The 21,461-nt window shown below is 42.8% G+C and overlaps 1 protein-coding gene across 1 annotated transcript in view; it reads left to right on the top strand.

The window, feature by feature from the left end:
- Positions 1-21,461, top strand: part of DNAH2 (dynein axonemal heavy chain 2) — a 2,538,822-nt gene that overhangs the window by 318,134 nt on the left and 2,199,227 nt on the right. Inside the window, exon 9 of the mRNA XM_086946066.1 lies at positions 13,508-13,665. Within this exon, the coding sequence (XP_086802192.1) occupies positions 13,508-13,665 (158 nt within the window). The remainder of the gene's footprint in view (positions 1-13,507; positions 13,666-21,461) is intronic.

Below are 21,461 nucleotides of genomic sequence, written 5' to 3'. Positions count from 1 at the left end.
GGAAATATATTGTCTTTTTTCATCTCCCCTACCTCTACCTACCTGTACTCCTACTGACCTGTCACTCATGATTGACTATAGAAAAAATCACATAAAAAAGTCCTATTTTCCGTTTTTTCTGTATTAAAAAATATATACAGACAGGAATTATAAATAGTTTTCTGTCTGTATTTATCTGTAAAAATCTGTAAAAACGGAAAACAGGGAGCCCTACTCATAAGTAATCATGCACCTATGTCTAGTCTCTTGTGCATACATTATTTGAGTCTTTGGCTTTGTGTGACATAAATTTTGTTTAACAGTGTAGAAGGTTGGCTTAGTATATGGTGCACACTTATCTAAGTGATGCACCTTTCACTAATCCAGGAAACACTTATGGGGATTTTAGTGGTCTTTGGTAACCCTAGAAATCTCTCAAAGTGGTAGCTGTGGAGAGCAGCTTTCAGATTTATCTTGGAGTGATAAGCCCCTTGTTTTACCTGTTTAATCATGCAGTGTAAGTTAAAAAAAAAAGATCCACACAGTGTATATATAAAAATATCTATATATTACACAACACTCACTAACATATTGGTATATCTCCTCCCCAGAGATATAAACACAAATGCACAACAATACTTCAATTGCAAATATGGTAAGTAGCACAAGATACAGTGGTCCCCTGGGGGAGACCAAACCATGTACCAAAAAAGTGAAATGCGAACTGCGACCGAAGTCAGGACTTGGACCAGGAGACTCAGAACTCAAGATAAGTACCCATGAACACCACGGAGGCAGTGTGCAGAATCGTAACACAGCTGTGTTCCCAATAGAGGCCAACAGGAAAGTCGTGGTTGCAGTTTTTAAGAAGAAGGATCCTTCCCAGTTGACCCTGAAGAAACCCTGTTGAAGACAGAAGGTTGGAGAGTCATCCCACCTGTGGACACCCCAGGAACTGGGGTACCTACACCAGGGAAGCCGGCTGCATAAGTGGGAAGTGATGTCGGAAACCACTGTAGACCACAATGGAGTTCTTTGAAGAAGATGCCACTGGAGAAGACTATGCAAGAGCCGGTGGAATCCAAGAGTGGATTCTTGAAAAAGAGAACCTGTAAGAGGACAGTCTATGCCACTCCGAGGTGACCAGGAGGCACGAAAGAGCAATGCCCACTGATGTCGGACGGTTCGGAAATGTTGACTGTGATCTTGTCGCTGCAGCTGTGAGGACCAGGAACACTGAGGAAGACCAGGAGCTGTGCACAAGCTGTCCCATGTTGGAAGTCGAGGACCAGGGGGTTGGTGTCCGGCGGGAACACCAATAAGCCTTGTTAGCTGCAACTGGCGGGAGAATGAAGAAGGATCAACAGTGGGACCAGCAAGGTCCAAGGGACTCACCAAAAACACGAGAGCCTGAGCAGGCCTGAGCAAGCAGGGGAACCCTCTGGAGCAGAAGAAGACCCTCAGGTGGACTCACGGGCCGACAGCACAGGAGTTGCAAGAGGACCTGGAGCAGCTCACCACGAAGTGAGGCCCATGGTGTGGAGGATGTGGTGGGGACACTGTGCTTGACAGGAAGAGATGGTAAAGGCTGGGGCTTCTTGTAACACGAAGAACTTGGGAGTTCTGAGAAAACAAGCCATGGCAACAGCAAGTCTACACGGTGCACAGGGGTTCGGTCCCAGCGGTTCCAATGAGGGATACTGGCTTCAAAATTGCAGAGAGACCAGGTCAGGCCTCGAGGGAGTTGCAGAACCACCACCTGTGTTGCAGAGCCTTTTGAACATCAGGAGCAGCAGACCAGTCAGCTTTGTTGCGATACCTGCAGATGTAGGGGTGTGACTCCTTCACTCCAAGTGAGATTACTTTGAGTGCACTTGATGCCCGCAGGTCTGTTGAAGATCCTGAAAGAAACGCAGATTAATTAATTGTGTGTCTTGTAAAGCGCACTGCTACCCACACCGCAGGCCTCGTAGCGCTGTAGACCGCTGGGGAACCCGTCCTGGCTTTCCCTGTGAGATAGTCCCTCCTGGGAGTCTCCAAGGTGAAACCAGGCATCCCCGGCGTTTGTGAGGGGCCGTTGTGGAGATGAGGCAAGCTTAATGCCCAGAGTTGCCGAGTGTGATCCCTGATTATAGTAGGCACCGAGGCGAGAATTATCAAGTCCGCTGATCCTGGTCCAAGACCCTGCCGCGTCGGGAATCGAACCCTGGTCTCAGGCCGTTCTCTGCTCTCGGGTCTGCCGCCTCTAACCAGTGAGCCACACCACTCCACAACGAAGAAGACTTTCAGAACAGCGATGCCGGGAGCATCATGAGTCTACCTTGGTGCAGTCTCAGTTCCAAGCGAAGTCCAGAAAGGTCCAAGTGTCCAGACTGTCGAAGAGTGATGTGGTTTCAGGCTTGAATCCTGCCCCACGATAAATCTAAGGAACCACCAACATTTAAGCCCTTAAATACCCTAGTAAAAAGGTTGGAACGACTCAGGGGTCCCTCCCAGAGGAGGGGCTGGAGAGAATGGAGGATACTATGTCCTTTTTCCAGTTTTATGCCAGAGAGGGAGCCAAGGGCTCCATGAACAGGTTCAAACTGGAGTGTGCAAGGAGGGTATCAAATGTGCCCTTCAAAGCCGTCTGATGGCACTGGCAAGCACCCCACCCCAATACAGTAAGTCTTGTCTGGGAAGTGGTCACACCTGCCTGTGATAGAAAACCTATTGTTCTACCTTCCCCTGCACAAACTGGACTCAGCAGCAGGAGGACAGAATTGTGTCCGTTGTCAGCAGCAGCACTATCTTGCTGTCAGACCCTGCAAGGCTGTTACTGGTAGTACAGGGGGGTACTCTAAGGGAGTGCCCCAGTACATGGTATCACACTTCTAACACTGGAATCGGTGTTGGGGTATGATTCCAACATGTTCGATACCAAACATGACCAGGCTCGTTGCTGACACTATACAGTTAGAAATCTCGTAATGACTGATATCCATTATATGTATTAAAATGGCTGACTGCACGTACAATGCCTGGAAACTCAACTCTGGGGTTTGTAGGGGTGTCCTGCTCATGCAGGGGCACCCTCACACTTTTATCTAAGCATCCTGCTCGCAGGACAGAAGAGCCTGCAATAGGGGTGACTTATAGATTTTAAGTGTAGTGACCCCAGATATAAGGAAACTTATATCTGTTGTGAAAAGTACAAGCACCAATCTCACACAGGCTGCGACGGCAGGCCTGTAGTCGCAGTTTAAGTGGACTACCATGGGTGACACAATACATGCTGCAGCCCAGGGGAGACCCCTTGTTTACCTATGCCCCGGGTCCTTAGTATCATAAACTAGGGACTTACAAAGGTACACCATTAGCCAATTGTGGATGTACAAAAGTACTTACCAGGGTCAATTTAGGGAGAAAGCACCATGACTGGGGTCCTGTTTAGTAGGATCCCAGTCTCACTAGTCAAGAACATACTGACACCAAGCAAAAAGTGGGGGTAACCATGAAAGCAGATCCTACTTTCCTGCAAACTGGAAGACGAATTGAGAAGCTTCCGGGTCTTTCAGGTAAAGAAGAACAGTGTTTTCCATTGGACTTTCCCTACTTTATTCAAAATGTCCCCCTAAATCAAATTGTAAAGTTATGTTAGAAATTGTAAGAGCATTCATAGTTTCTGAACATCTGTTTGTGACTTCTGATGTTCTTATCCAAGGCAATAAATTGTTCATGGCCATTAAATCTCCTTTATTTTGTAATCTTATGACATTATAAGAGTCCCTCTCAGAGACTTCAAGATCATTCTTTCAGTCCAGAGCCAGCATCAGTGGCTTTCAAAAAATATTTTCTAATTGCAGTAATGTTTTGGCCACCAGCCTGGGTTATCCTGTATGCTGTTGAAAATAATAAATCTATTCTCTGAATGTATCTTTCAAAATGATTCAGCTTTTGACCAGAAAGTTGAGGTCTTGGTTTGTTTGGTTGAATAATTGTTGGGCTAATGCAGCCTTCCCCGTGCGGTATCATGGATTGTATATTCACATTCTTAATCACTTAGGATGACAGGATAAAATAAAAAGGATGTATGAACATACTGGGAGGAGGAGTCAGTGTAGGAGGTGATACATTAAGCTGAACTAAACGTGAAGTGTGGACAACTGTCTTGGGGTCATGGATCCTCAGCTGGTTTCTGCGGAAGCTGAACCCACTGTAATAATGTTGATGGAGCAGGGGGAATGAGCTGTTGTCTCATTGGTGACTCATTCACCTACTTCGGTATGCATTCATTCTGAATTTGGAAAAATCCTTTTCTAAGCCTTGCAAGAAGATGATGACCCGTCTCTTAATGAAGAAAATGAACTTCTAAGAGTCGACAAGCCCTCCAATGTTGTAATGTTTGGCAACACTGACATGTTTCAATGTCGACCCAGAATATTTTGAACCTTGAAACATGGCAGTGCCTTGACATCAACTGTTTAAATGCTGAACATTCACCTGAAGAGCCTTGGTGTTGACAAGGACCACCGGTATTTCGAGATGCTGCCTTCTCACCTCCTAAAGCAGCAGAAGTGATGTTATGACAGGCAGAGGAAGAAATGTGTCCCTCTCACTCCAGAGGCAGATATTATTGGTATAAAAGAGGCTCTAGCCAGTCTCAACTTTTTTAGCCTCAGAACAAACCCCGTCTCTGTACCTCAACCTCATGTATATTTTCTGTAAATGTTACAGTCCATGATAGAATGAATGTTAAGGAGACAGAGCATATACCCATCATGGGTGACTTTACTGGACATTTCCCCACCAGAGGCTAAATACTTGTCAAAAGGTGCAGTCATGGTGACTAGAGAAAAACAAAAAGTCTTTAGGAAAATTTAGCAAAATATGGCTTAATATCTTGGTGGAAAAAGGTAGAGAACGTCAAAGGATGTTGAATAAAAGTAAAAATTATCCCAACAATGTCGTGTTTGTAGACAAAAATCGTTTAGAAAAAAGGCAGAAACTATTTGGGATATTCCATAAAAGGTGGAAAAAATTAACTACCTGGCCATGGTAAGCCAGCCTTCTATAACCCTTAAAGTGTTAGGGTCATGTTTTCACTGCTCTGTGAGGATGTATGATGTTACAACGCATGCTTTTACCACGCATGCCGTTACAACGCAGTTTTTACAACGCACACCATTACAACGCATAGTGCTTTGGGGTGCTGGATAGTGAATAGTTTAATTTACTATTCCAACTCCAGTCCCCGTGGATAGTAGGGAAGGTGTTGGATAGTAAATTAAATCTATTCCCTATCCTAGAGCGCCCCCCAGCGTAATGGGTTGTAATGGTTTGCGTTGTAATGGTTGCGTCGTAATAGTAGTGCGTTGTAAAAGTTTCGTTGTAAAGGCTGTTTATCCTCTGGGAGGATGGGAATTCAAACACAATTTCTAGATTTTATTTCTTCTATTAGGGTACTTTACAGTGGTGTACAGATGTACTTTTTATTTTTAGTTTGGCTGTTTGTACATGCTACTTTAAAAAAAAACACTAAACCTGCACAAATTGAGCATGTTTTCTAGATAAAGTATTGGTTTTGGAAAATGTATTTGTTGAACTTTGATCCGGGCTATCACACATGCTGGAGATATTAATTATTTTATAAATTCTGAGAGAATAACCTTGGTGAAGAATTAGGATTACAAATAAGTCACTTCTACCTACCTATTACACAGGTAATTACTGAACTTTTTTTAAAAACTTGGAGAACTAGGATTACGAGTTCTGAAGTCACTAGCAAGGAAATTTTTCCTTACTCACATTTCTTGAGGGGTGGGCTTTTAATTGCCAGACTGTTTATATCTTGCAATGTCCAATTAAGAGTCTATCCATATTTCTTCAAAGTATGACTGTCCTAATCTTTTCTGCAAAGTCTAAAAAGTAATACAATTCTGTTAAGAAGTTTTATTTCTTACTGGGTAGGCAGTACCCTTCTCTGGGATACCCTGAGCTGCTTTCTGCACACCTCTCTCCGCTCTAGTTCAGCTTCTACTAGCCATACCTCATAAGAGGTATCCTGCCCACCTCCATTACCCTAGACTGGTTCCTTTTAAGCATACATCACTAAGGTCTCCCTGTTTCCATCTATGCACCCTAGCAGGAGCTCCTGCATGTCATTACTTACTAAGGGAACAGTTGATCCGTAGGTTGTTCACATATCTCTACCCGTGCTCAGCTCCTGCTAACCATACATCACTCATGGTCTGTCAAACCTCTGCAGCCACACTTTTCTCCAAGCATTGCTGCGACTGCTGAGCATTTGCCTGCTCAACTCGCCAAACAGTTTACTACCTGCTAATACTGCCTCATCCAGGTGTTTAAACCCCCAGCTGTTCCCCTCTCTCACTCTCTTTCCCTGCTAGCCAGGCTCCTGCTGATCGTGCCTCATTTCATAAATTGTTCTTCAGTTATCTGTCCGACTCTCTCCACAATAGCTCATCACTTTCTGAGTATGCCTCGCCTCACACAGGATATTCTGATTCTCTACTTGTTCGGCTGTCTCCACACTAGTCCTGCTGCTACTAACCATGCGCCACTTCAAGAACTGCTGTGCCTCGCCTGTCCAACGCTTGTCATGTTATGTTAACTTACTATCATGTTATGTTAACTGACCCCTGTAACTTTACCTCCCAACTATCCAATTGACCCCCACCCTACCATTCCTGTGACCCTGGGATGAGCAGAATCCCTTCCTCCCCCACCTACCCTAGACCCCCGTCACAACTTACTGCTATCTAATCATGCCCTCCCCACTCCACCATCCCTGTGATCCTGAGGACAAGCAGAATCCCTACCTCCCCATCTCCCTCAGACCCCATCACAACTCTCTGCCGTCCAATCTTGCCCTCCCCCCATAAACAACCAGAAACCCCTTGCATGCATGCTAGTTAACTGCCACTCAGCAGTCCGACATGCAACAGAAATAGCTGAATCCATCCTCAGTGATGATATTGACATCGCCTTCCTTACGGAAACTTGGCTCAACGACCACTCTACATCCATCCTTGACCTACTCCCCCCCCCCCCCCCCCCCCCACCCGGTTACTCCATACTCAGAAAAGATAGACTAGATAGAATTGGAGGTGGACTAGCTATCATCTTTAAAAACCATCTTCAACTTTCACTTGTTAAGAACACTGACCCCACCACCTTTGAATACCTCGGTGCAGAACTTATAATTCAGGGCGCCCCTCCTATTTGCCTACATAATATCTACCATCCTCCTGGCAAATACCTTCCCTTTGCAGAGGAACTTTCCGACCTCCTCACCCAATCCGTACTTTCCAACTCCAAAGATCTCTTCCTTGGAGACTTCAACCTCCACTGGAATGACATCAAAGACCCCGCAGATAATCTCCTCTTGAATCTTCTGGAGGTCAGTGACCTTAAACAAATCTGTCACTCTCCAACTCACTCCAAAGGGGGCACTCTTGATGCCATTATCACTAATGATGATTTGCCTCCCTTTCCAGCATCATCCCCAACGACTGGTCTGACCATCATTTCAACCTCTTCAAGATCAATACTACTCCCCCCCCCCCCCATCCATGCCAAAAGCATCAAACACAAGAAACTGACCAGAAACATTCATCTTATCCCACCCGCGAACTAGAAAAGAAAATCAGAGCCCAACTCCTGCTAGCTCCCTTCGCCCAAAATGCCAACACCCTCACCGAACACTATAATAAATCAGTTACCGAGGTCCTAGACCAAGTGCCCCCCCCCCCAAACTTAAAACCCAAAGAAACATACCGTCCAAATCCTGGTTCAACCCTGTTCTCAACAACGAAAGACGCTCCCTTAGACATTCTGAAAGAACTTGTGGGCAACACATATCCCCCTCCCATCTAGCCCTCCTCTGATCTGCTAGGTCCAACTACAAAAAACACATCCTCAATGAAAAGTACACATTCTCCGCACTCAGCTTGATAGGGCCAAAAATGGACCTAGAGAACTATTCAACATCGTCAAAAATCAAACATCATATGCCCCCCAAAAGTTGACGGCCTCTATTGAGAAATGCAAAGAAATTGCAAAGTTTTTCTCTGATAAAATCACCAAAATAGACCAATCCTTCATCTTAAATCCGCTTTCTTCTAACACACTACTTTTGTATGACATTTGTCCCGAATCTCCTTCCCCTTCAAACCCTCCACCTGTCCCTGCACATCTCTCGTCCGATTCCCTCCCACCTAAACCCAACCCTTCTCTCCCTCAGCAACAAAAAAACAATGCCTCCTGGCATCATTTTCTCCCTGTCACCGTACATGAAGTCTACAACATCATTGCTAAGCTAAAACCATCCTCCCACACCAAAGACTCTCTGCCCCCTAACATTGACCAAGACCTAAAACATATCATTGCCCCTTTCTGGAACACCATTATTAACGCCTCCCTGGCCACAGGGTGTGTACCTGCCTCCCTCCAACTGGGTCAAATCACAAACATACCCAAAAATCCTAACGCAGATCCCAATGACCCAAATAAACTCCGACCCATCTCTAACCTCCCTCTTCTCTCCAAAGCCCTTGACAAATGTGACCTGTTCACACTTGATAATCACATCAACACTTTTGACCTTTTTGACTCACTCCAATCTGGCTTTTGAAAAGGTTGCAGCACATATTCTGCACATTCATCATTCACTCGACAAAGGTGAATCATGCCTTCTCATTCTCCTCAACCTATCCGCTGCCTTTGATACTGTTAACCACTCCGCCTTACTAAATACTCTTAAAGTCCGCATTGGCCTAAATGGCCATGTCCTTAACTGGTTCACCTCTTTTCTCCAACACAGAACCCAAAAAATCAAAATTGAGAACTGCCTCTCCAACCCCACTCCGATCTCTCTCGGTGTCCCCCAGGGATCCATTCTCTCTCCTGCTCTCTTCAACCTCTTCATGGAACCAGTCACCCTCATCCTCAAACAAGCAGCATCCTCAAACAAGCAGGAATAAATTACCACCTCTATGCCGATGACACACAACTTTACTATAAGATTAAATCCCACTCCGATATCCTTCACGTAAATGGCACCCTAACCAAGATCCAATTAAGGTTCCACCATAAGCATCTCAAACTCAACCCTAAAAAAACTGAAATCATTCTCTTCTCGCCTAAAAACAACCCACTTCCCATACAAGACTGGATCTCTGACCTTAATGCTTTCAACTGCTTTCTCCCCACTTCTAAGTCATTTAAGTCTCTAGGCATCACCATTGATAATAGCCTTACCCTCACCTCCCACATAAAAAAACCGCAGCCAAACGAGCACTCTTCACTCCGTCATCTCAAGAAAATTAAGCCCTTCATCCCGGCTGATGACTTTAAAACTGTTGTCCAATCGCTGGTCTGTCGATAATTGACTATGGCAACGCTATCCTCGCTGGAACACCTAAAGTCCACCTCTCTCCACTCAAATCTACGCTCAACCTAGCAGCTAGACTTATCTCCGACTACAAATGTTTCAATCATATCTCCCCAGCCCTGAAAACCCTCAAATGGTTACCCATTGAAGGCAGATCCACCTATAAGATTGCATGTATCATGCACAAAGCCCTTCACCTAAACACCCCACGTTACCCTTCAGATAAACTCCACAAAGCAGGCTGTGCACGACTGACTAGGAACACGAACACCCTCACTCGTATGCCCCCCTGTTTAAGAAGAAAGACACTCAAGTTCGCTCTTTCTCCGCTAACGCTCCCTCCATCTGGAACTCCCTGCCTAAAGACCTACGCTGTAACCCCTCCTACTTCCACTTCCAAAAAGAACTCAAATTGTTCCTCCTCAACAAATACTGGGGTCCTTAATTCCTACCTCTGACACTGATCTCACGCACTGCGACCATGTCAGGTCCCCCTCTACTGCCCTCCAATTCTATCCCCCACCTTCTCCTACCAATCCCCCCTCCCTCACGCTACTCTTCCCCCTCCCGTCCCCCCCGGCTCTCTATATCTACTTATGACTCCTAGCCCTACGCACGACCTCCCACTGATTTACTACTCCTGCTACTCCCCTAACTCCTACTCTCGTCTTCCCCTCCTTTTTCTCTTCTTCCCCTCCTTTTTCTCTTCTCTCTCACCCACCCTCCCTAACCTAAGTTCTCACTACCCACGTTAGCTTAACATAGTGTTCTGTAAATAGCTTTCGTATTATATCTGCTTTCTTTGTTATATTGGCTCTTGTTTTGCTCAAATGTTTTTTAATACTGTACCTCCTCAGATTCCTGTAAAGCACTCTGATACCTCTGGGTCTAGCGAGCGCTATAGAAAACCTTTAAAATAAATAAATAAAATACATATATTATTTCTTCTGCATAGCAGTCTTAGTGGGTTCATGGTACTGAAACAATAAAGCATCACTGAAAACTGAGCTCACAAATAACAAAGAATATTATGATAGATTACATTTTGTCTTAAACATCTTTGTTTTAAATCGCTTTTTAAATAGTACAAATGAAATTTGTGACTGTAAAGTTAATGACAGTTGTCCAGGAAAAGGCCCTCTGACCAAATATGTAGTCTGTACTTTGGGATGACAAGTGTGTGCTACTGCAGTGTAAAGCTAGAGAAGGAGAATGGGAACAAAATATATCAGCTAGGGACTGTCAATACAGGACCTTGAGAAGGCTGATTAAAGACTTGCATAGAATTCTGTATTGTACCTGTAACCAAGAACGGGAGTGATCTAATCCTTAACACTACAGTTAGGAATTCAGCGAGCAGGTGCATTCTGCAGAAGCCATTTAGGAAGTTGGTTTGGTAAGGCTAAATAGTAGTTTACCACGTTTGTGGAAAAACGTTTAGAAATGAATGGTAAACTATTTTTAGTAAATTGAGGTGCTATAAACAAGTAATGGAAACCTTTGCTACTTGGGGTTCTAAAGATAAGCTTGCATCTAGAATTATGTCAACGTTTTTAACAGTGTTTACTGGAAGAGGTGGAGCATGCATCAAAAAACACAAGAAACTAAGGTCTCAATAATTTGTACGGATAACCGTTATCCCTGCCTTGGTGGGACTCAATTTCAAGAAGTTTGTGGGCCAAATTAAAGATTTTATGCGTATTTGTGTTAGTGAATGGAGTTTCCATTTTAAGTCAGTTTGAAAAGAATCTGAGTATCATCAGTGTATATGTAATTGCTAAACAATAAAGGGGACAATATTGACCCCTGTGTTCCTCCAACTTTACAAGGTTTCAGAGTGCCCAACTAGAATGAAATATTGTTTGGTAGCAATATGACCGAAATTAACTTTTCCAGCTAATTGCCTCCTCATTTACGCCAAAAGTGCAAACTTTCACTAGAAGGGAGTGGTCAAACCCTATGGATAGATCTTATAAGACCAAGGCACATACCTTGAAAATGTCAGACGTGCAACAAAGATCATCCAGCACCGATGTTAGAGCTAATTCTGTACTCCGGCCTGGTCTGAAACCAAGTTGAAATGACGTTAATACATTAATTGATTCAATAAAGAATGAAGTTGGCTGAATTCCAGTTTTTCCAAAAGTGTCCCTAGATAAGGGAGTAAGAAAATAAGATGATAATATGCAGGATCATCCACACTAATGACTGCATTTTCAGTAATGGTTGACCATAGCATGTGTCTGGTATCTTACTCAAGTATAACAGATCAGGAGTTAGATAAGGGATCAAAAGCTTCCTTATCTTAGCAGGGCATGCATCAGGGGTAAAGCCTATTGCTTTTGATGTGTGGATCAGGTTTATGCCTTCAGTTTCTGTTACTGGCCGAAGGAGAAAGTTTCTGAATTTTACTAAGGCGTTGCATTTAGACACCAAGGTATTTTTTTATATTCAAGATCTGAATTGGTGTCCTCACTGATTTTATCTGTAAAGTAAGTATCACTTTTATTCCATCTGTCAACTCGGGTCTAGTTCCTTATGATTCTACTTTGCTCCAGGACATTTGAGCCTCTATTTATTCACCTCTCTTCACGGTACCCCATTGTTTGCTAAGTCATGCTTCACAAAGGCGCTCATAAGCCTGTGCCTGTTGATCCACCATACTCCACACTTCTGGCATTGCTGAACCTCTGACTCGCCATGTTTCTCCACCTTTTCTCTGATTGTCATTCCAGTCATCTGGTGTAGCTCCATGATCTTCAAGGCTGCAACTCACCGTCATTTCTGTGTTCTGTTTTGAAGACTTTCTCATACTTGTGCCAAACAGCTGAGGTTTCCAGGCCTAGGCCTGCCCTTTACCTGACTATCATGAAGCACAGCCAGCTTCTTATTACAAAAACACTTGTTATAATTTATTTTAAATGTGTCCCCCTCCCTGGTGTCCTTCGCACAATTTACCTATGTTTCTGATATAGTGTTGCTTCTAATTTCTTTATAAATACCTACTCTATCTCTCGCTCAGTTTTTTGTAATTGTATGTATAATTAGGTTCAAATATTAGTGTTGTCTTCCATTCTGAAGTTTTAAGTGATTAACTAATTTTATACTCAAGGTCTATGGTTGATCATGTCTCCACGTCCTTTCACTGTGCATGGTTTGTAACTTCACAGTGCTTGCTACCTTCTAAGCGCAACTAACAAGCCATTGCCGCTTAAGAACCATGTGCTCTGGCAGGTAGCTCCATTGTTGGAATGTGGTTTATTAGTATGTGTAGGCAGGTACCTACCATTAGTAATAAGGCCATAATCACAATATAAGGCCCAGTCAAGGTCTCAATAAATTATTCCCTTTCTCAAACGTTGGTAACTGGCTGCGAGCAGGCAGGTTTAACTTAGGAGATAGCTTTGTAAAGTATTAAAAACACAAATACATTAAATAAGTAAGATAAAACACACAACAAAAATCTAACACCAATTTATAATAATAAGAAATATTTTTATGATTAAAAGGATTCCAAAACGATAAAAATCCAATGTAGGTAACTGGAGATATGAATTTTTAAGGAACAATCACTTTCTAGTGCCTAAAAGTCAAAGTTTGTGGCCAACCGCGATGGAGCACGGGTCGGACACAGTTAGTGGTAGGGCCCGTCAAGTTTTTACTTGCTGCCTTAATCACTTTTTTGGAGCTTTTTCTCTTGACGTCAAGGGGGCTCCTCGCCAGGCCGTATTGGGCTCGGCTCAGCGCAATGCTTCGGTCAGTCACGGTTAAACATTACTGGCTTGATTTTGGATGACGGGCCGGTCAACTTCTGGAGCTTTTTGACAAAAATGGGCTTACAGGTAGGTTGTCATACCAATTGTAATTACACCTAATTACCATATTCCTTTTACAAAGAGCACTGGCCCTGGGTCTGGTTAGCAGAGCCCAGGGCACAGTCTCAGTCAGTTACCAGCAGTATCAGTCAAAACATGGGGTTGATCAGGGCAGAAAGGATTACTTTCTCACATCCATTCTATGGTCATTCTCAACTGTAAAATTCAAGACAAGTGCCATACCATTCCTGCCCCCTGTTCAGGACGATATTGACTCCGAGCCTGTTTTAATATTGAAATCGTCTGATTTCTCATTTAGATGAGCAACGAAATAATCCGCCTGTGCTGTCGAGAGATTAATCTGGATCAGATCTTTGATGGGTTCATCTTGTCAAGCAGGATGGTTCTCCAGGACTGTATCGCCTGTTGCCTGGCATGGAGAGAGCACTACATGAAAGCGGTTCACCTCCACCACCGGTAAGAGGCTAATTTGTGGCACATAGCTATGCTTGGTTTTGGTGCCTCTCAGTTGACATGTTTAGGCTCTTCAGTTGTCCTGGAAGTGACCATGTTGGGTGAATGAGAAGAAACAACAAGACAAACTGATATGACATCATGAAATATATAACAAGTAACATATGGAATATATGAAAACTGATTGGTGCTTGTATTTGGTGTTTCTATTGGATTATGGTTGGTGTTCTCATTGTTTGGTTATTTGAGGGTTCTGATTGGTTTCTGGGTCCGTGATTCAATGAATGTAGGGTTGGGACTAGGGAGGCTTTCTACTGGAAGTAGGGATTAGGGTTTCCTGTGTGATTGGTTGCTAGGACTAGGGTTGGGACTTGCGCTAGGGTTAGGCCTTCTATTGGACGTAGTGATTAGGGTTTTGTGCTTGATTTAGTGCTTGGACTAGGTCTTGGCCTCCTCTTGGTTCTAGGGTTTAGTAGTTGTGTTGTGATTGGATAGTGTTAGGGCTAGGGTTTTCATTGGCTGAAGGGGTCACCTGACTACTAGGGCTATAAAAGGCCAAGGCTTAGAGTGTCTCACCCTGGGTGTCGAGGCTAAGGGCGGCGAGGACAACGGTGAGTGTCTGTTTTGAGCCTGTTCGAGACTGGTCAGGGCCAGAAATGCTGCCCATTTCCTCATACACTAATACCCACCATACACCACCCACATCCACTGAGTAACACACTCACACCAAATGTACTCCACACATTTACTACAAACCAACCTTATGCACAAATCAATGTACCTGCACACACTACAAAACTCCACAAACCACATCTATATACCCTTCTATCCCAGCTACCACACATTTCCACCATCACCTACAAACAGTATACAACTCTATCCTATACCACTAACCAATCCACTCATCACTAACACAACCAAAACCAATACCATACTTAATTACTACCCATCCAGACACATACTCCCCACTCTAAATACTCCTAACAGACCCCCTTTTATCACTAACAAACCTATACTCAGCCTTCCATCATTTGTCCAACCAAAACCCTCCTCTTCTTTCTACCACAATAACACAACAACACAACACTTACACTCCACAACAACACACATTTTAACTCTTGCAGCAAACAAGTCTAAGACAGTACTAACTCTACTTCATCCCCTCCAACACACAACCTGCACTCTAATCACAAACACATCACCACCACCTTTACCTTACAACTTCCTCTCGCTCGCTAACAATACTATACAAACAAATCCATCTCATAAAACAAATACATCAGCACCTCTTTTCAGCACTCCTGAAAACAAAACATAACACGCACACCAGCACAACAAAATCTCTCAAGCACAACTCTCCATAATACTCCACAATCATACACCCACCTCTCAAACTACACACATAAACAAACTACAATGCCAAGCTTTCTCTCTTCCACCACACCGAACACACATACAGCAACACAGCAACTCTCTTCTAACCGCCTCTCATCCATTGGACAATTTAGAACATTACTATATGACGTACATGCTAAACCACCACCCCTAACTCATACACCTTCCACCCTAAACACGCACAAAACATTATAAGCAACGTGCCACATATCACAACTTTGCCTCTCATTGTCCCATGTAATAAGCTCAACAAGGTTACACCACAAAAACAACACAGCACACCAACTCACTCTCAAACATTGTCTCCACCACCCACGCATGCCGATCTATCAAAATGCCTTCTTAGCCTGCTGGGCGAGGACCTCATTACAGAACAGCTACACAATTGCTATACTAATGCAGGTAATACCTTCACAAAAAACACACCTGCTACAAACCAACACAATACTGATCATTCTTCTACAAAACAAAGGCTCACTGTCACCAAAGCACTTTTGCTAAACTGTCTACTAATAAATGCTCGATGCTCTCTAAAAACAAACATCACACCTACAGCCTTCTCACTAACGCAAAACCAGACATACTATTCATAACTGAATCATGGTTGGGAGATGATATGGCTCCAGATCTGCATGAAGCCATTCCTATAGGCTATCATACGATCATCCAAAATTGTATAGGCAAAAAAGGAGGTGGCGTAGCTGTTGTGTTCAGGCAAACATTACATATCACTAAAGTTGACGACAACTCCATAAAGAATTGTGAGGCCCTTCTCGCCAGAAGCAATCCTACACCGTCTTACTCCTGTAACTTCCTGCTCCTTTACAGACCACCACCTGGCAAGGCGACATTTCCAGACACACTTCTAGACACACTTTCAATCATCATAACAATACACTCCAACCTATGCGTTCTGGGTGATCTCAACATTTGGTTTGACAAATTCAATATGCCCCATCCGAAAACAATAATCACTGGCCTAGACTCACTGAACCTGCATCAGACCGTCCACAACCCCACACACATCGCTGAACACATCCTAGATGTCATTTTTGCTAATACCGAACTAGTTACTTTTCAAACTATAACTCCGGTCACATGGCCAGACCACCATTTGCTTGCTTTCTAACATAAAACACTAATCGACTCACCTAAAACCACCTTACATGCATCCACCTGTCGACCGTGGAACAAACTCAATTTGAAACACTTAGAAACACAACTAACATCCAGTACAGATCTGGAAACAATAAATTCTGTTCAAAAGTCTATATTAGTGGCTACAGGAAGCTTTTGATATCCTGATACCACTCAAAACCACACAAAAGAACAAAAGAAACAAGCATCTTGGAGAAATACAGAGATAAAAGACATAAAACAACAGATTAGAAAGCTGCAACGTGCCTGGCCCAAAACAAATGCTAAACAAGACAATGTTTGCCTACAGAAAATTAACTGATTATACAACTCATCTATACAAAAAAGCAATGAAAAGGTACTATTCAGAGAGAATTTAAAATGCTAAATGTGCAAATAAAGAATTCTATAAAATAATCAATGAATTTGGTAAACCAAATTGCCTAGAAGGAACTCACCCTTTTACTCAAGATTTCACAGACAAACTGGCAAATAATTACACGGACAAAGCAGAGACGTTGAACTCTTACTTAAAACAGAAACAAAGCACCAGCACTAACCCTTTTACAAAACAAAAAATCCAAGAATACTCTAACTCAGCCTCTCCGTTCCTTCCAACACATTTCACACAATGGATTTATGGACCTGGTCAAAGCAAGCAGGCCTACCAGCAGCCCTTCTGACCTGTGTCCACCGCAAACTTTCAAGACAATTCTTGTAACAACCTCTACTGCCACTCCAGTAAGAAGAATCATCAATGATTCCTTAACTACCGGAATATTTCCAGAAGAACTCAAAAAGTCATACATATGCCCTTTACTGAAAAAAACAAACTTGGACCCGCTGAACCCTGACAACTACAGACCCATTACAAATGGACCTTTCCTGGGCAAACTTATAGAAAGAGCGGCATTCGCCCAGATGTCACAATTCATGATAGAGAATGCCATACTTTCAGACTTCCAAACAGGATTCAGTCCAGGAAGAGGCACACAATCTGCCCTCCTTGCCATCTGGGATGACCTGAAGGACACAGTTAACCGCAACGTGGTTGCTTCGCTACTCCTCTTGGATCTCTCGACTGCCTTTGACACTGTTGACCATGACACTCTGATACAAAGACTCTACGAAGCCGGCATAGAGGGGACTACTAGACTGGATTGCGTCCTACCTTTAAAACTGAACTAATGTCATCCATACCCCACCTATCTCGTCCCAACCATACTCCACAAAAGCAGGGGTCCCGCAATGCTCTATCATCTCGCCCATGCTTTTCATCATCTACATGAACTCATTACCGTACTGATCAATCAATTTCACCTCATGTGCAATAACTAGGCAGATGACCCCCAAATCCTCCTTCAACTGGAATGCCCCAAAGACAATGGAAACTCATCAATTTTCAGTTGTCTCAGAGCCGTAGATAAATGATGACTTGGAGCCATCTCAAATTAAATGCTTCCAAAATGGAAATACATGCGTGCGGCGATTGGAAACATTATGACTCGCTTGCCGCCTAGCCTGATGAACTGGGCTCACCTCCTAAAGTATCAAAGGAAGTTAGAAACCTCGGAAATACCATAGACTCCAAGCTATTGATGAAGGCCAAGTGGACAAACTAGCAAGAGCAAGCTTTGTTACAAAAAAAGACTCCGCAATGAATCTCCCCCCATTTGAGATTTCCACACAAAGTCCAAGTTACCATCTCTCTTGTTGCGTCCAAACTCGATTTCAATAGCCTCTACCACGGATCACCTTTAACGACCATGAAAATACTACAACTGATTCAGAACTCTGCTGCCAGACTACTCTTGCATATCAACCTGCGAGAACACATCTTCCCTACCTTGAAAGCCCTGCATTGGTTACCGTTTGCCAGAAGATACACGTTCAAGCTGCTTTGTATCACCCACAAGCGATACATGGAATGGGACCACTCTTCATCAGGAATAAAATCACCAAACACATTCAAGAAAGGAACCTGCGCCCTAGAGTGGCACCGCACCTCAAAATCCCAAGATACAAGGAAAAACCCCTGGGTGGCACATCCTTCTCTTTTCAAGCAGCCAAACTATGGAACTTTTGACCCCCCCAACATAAGATCCACTGAAACCACCTTATCCTCCCCACATAAGCACCATATGCAAACAGAAATATACAGCATATCACTCTGTATATAAGCCTTTATTTGTATTATAGACATGTACCTATATATGTGTATTGATTTGTATAAACATGTAGAATAATTATGTTCTAAAATAATAATTATAATAATACATTTTTAAGTACGACAACGCTTGAAAACCAGAGTTTAGCTGATGCCTCTCCAGACTATACAAAATTGGGCAGCAAGACTTCTCTTGGGTACTCCCAAACACCATTCCACTAAACCTGCTTTAAAATCCCTCCACTGGCTCCCCGTCTGTGAGGGAGTCAAATTTAAAGCCTTATGCATTGTTCACAAGTCATTAGCAGGAAAGGGTCCCGCCATTCTTCACACCATCATTCAGCCCTACCGGCTCACAGACGTCTTCGTTCAGAGGCCATGAATTTTGTCATTGTTCCCAGGATCAAGAAAGCTAGAAGTGGAGGTGGGCTATTTTCATATAACGCAGCCAAGCTTTGGAATTCCCTCCCACCCTACTTACAAAAGGAAACCAATCACCTGGCTTTCCACAAATCGTTAAAGACCTGGTTGTTCCCCTAACTGGCCGAACTCCATATATCTGCTGCTACCAGCACTGGGATGCCTTTGGGTAGCCATGTGCTATACAAATGTATTTTTCATTTCATTTAGTCTTTAATCTACAAATACTTACTTCCTATATGCATCTATATACCTTCCATGTACATGGATCTCTATATTTATTACTTTTCTCCTAAAAAGAATACAATGCACTACCCTATTTCTCACCCTATACCTCTCTCAATATATCTTCTACCTCATCTCTCTGACTCATCTCAAACCTCTGTCTACTATTTCAAATGCACTACCCTATTTCTCACCCTATACCTCTAGCAGTATCTTTATTGTGCATATACGTACTTCCTTTAAGCTTCTATATACTTTCCATGTCTTTATGGCTCTATATATTTATTTATTTCTTCTAATTCAGCATATACAATGCACTATCCTATTCTCACCCTATAACTCTCTCAATATATCTTCTACCTAAACTCTCTGACTCAGCTCAAACCTCTTTCTACTACTCTTTCCAATTTTCCAATGCACTACCTTATTTCTCACCCTAAACCTCTATCAATATATCCACTACATCCACTCTATCATTCACCCCAAACCCCATACCCCTACTATGATCCCCAAAATAACCCTTTCTAGACTCTCCCCTACTCTACCCCTCCTTTCATCATCTGACACCTCTTTAACTATACCGATCCCCAAAAACAAGCCTTTTTAAATTCTTCCCTCTGACTCCGCCCCTCCACATCCATTTTTACTCATCCCAAGCCCCCTTCTACTGCTGTGACCTCCAAAACAAACAAAAAAAGCAGACATCCTTCACTCTTCTATCCCTACACTATCCTTTTCAATCAAAATAACAGCCTAATATGTCCACTTCTCAAATGTAATATTTCACTATGCTAATTGACTGCTAATCCTTTATGGGTTCCAGAGTAGCATGCTACTCGCCAAAAAAGTGCTTCAACACTTCATCAGGGGTAACAAGCGCTATATAAATGCAAACCTTTTTCCCTCTTCTATCTCTCTGCTATCCTTCTGAATTCAAATAACTGACTAACCTATCCACCACTCAAATTACTTTCATATTTCACTATACTAATTCAACACTAATCCTTTATGGGTTCCGGAGTAGCGTTATACTTGCCGAAAAAGCTCTTCAACGCCTCTCAGGGGTAGTAAGCGCTATACAAATGCAATTACAATTACAGTACAATACAATTGAGATGTGAAATATATGATAACTACTATTTTTCAGCAGATATGATTTTGATCAGTAAACTGAGCAAATGTAGGAAAATGAAATACTGGGAACACAAGTCTTCATTTTACAACTTGAAAAATTGCCAATGTTTTAGTACGATATCTGTGGGTATGTGCATTTTGTCATCTTTATTTAATTTGCACTGTGGTAACTGTGTAATTAAAGGAAACTCAACATATATGTGATTCTTGTTATTTGGGGTGCCACTTATTTGGATTTGTAAGTTCTGTAGATGGAAAGTTTTTTTTCCTGTATTAGAGCAAGAGAAAAATCTTTATATTCCAGTACAAAGATTCTTTCATGGATTCAATTTGTTGTGATCCTCCTTTCAGCTACCTGAATGCTGTCCTGAAACTGGAAAGAATTTGAGATAGCACTGACAAACAGGAGTTCTTTACATAGGAAATGGTTCAAGTCCTGACAGCAGAGCCTGATTATAAGGGCACAGTATTTAGCTCTTTCCTCAATTGCTTGAGGAAGTGGGCCACTCTCAGGGGAACTTTTCAAGAATTTAGGGGCTTGAATTTATATTGAATTCTTACCAAATTGAATTTAGGGGCTTTCATTCATATTGTGTAATTTAATGAGTCTTTGAAATTTCAGTATCTGGGGTAACTAGTGCAAAGCATTTGAGGAGCCTGTGATACATTTTATTTAGTCAACAGAAGAAGTTCACAATAGAGCATTAGCTTTCAAAACCGCTCATGTCTTTTCTACATGTGAAGAATAACCGCAGGAATACCTCAGACAAATGAAGAAAGGCCACTGTAACAGGTTGTGAAATATGACCCGGACCATGTTGGGTAAGTATAAAGGATTTTTATTCAGAGGTATGAAGGGTTTTTACACAAACTGCATTATAAGGCTCTGTTGGGTGGGTTTCCTTAGCCGTTGTTTTTTTTTAGGGTCTTCTTCTGGTCGACTGTCTCTGCATACCTCCAGTATTCACCCACGGGGAAAATAGAAAAGGAGAAAAAGGCCTCAGTAATCAGGCTATACGATAACACAAGGAACCAACACCACACTATAGTGTTTACTTCTAGTGTGAGAGCCGCCGGTCAGTAAACAAGGACGTGACCACACTGTACCCACTTCCATACATATACTGATACATCTTCACTCAGTCAGGCAGTTGCACACATGCTTTGCGTCCAAGTGACCCGAATATCTGGTAAGCCAGAGTGCTCCCCACCTTTCTGTGCTCAAACATTCAGCTTGTGACTTAATGGACACTTGTAGTGCTGTCTATGACCCCCTTTAAAGCCCAACCAGGTATCCCAATGCGACCGCCCACCAAACAAT

Source organism: Lissotriton vulgaris, chromosome 12 (genome assembly GCF_964263255.1).
Source record: "Lissotriton vulgaris chromosome 12, aLisVul1.2, whole genome shotgun sequence".
In the NCBI taxonomy this organism is placed as follows: domain Eukaryota; kingdom Metazoa; phylum Chordata; class Amphibia; order Caudata; family Salamandridae; genus Lissotriton; species Lissotriton vulgaris.
Note: the sequence above shows the minus strand (reverse complement) of the source record. Positions and strands in the feature narration are given on the sequence as shown.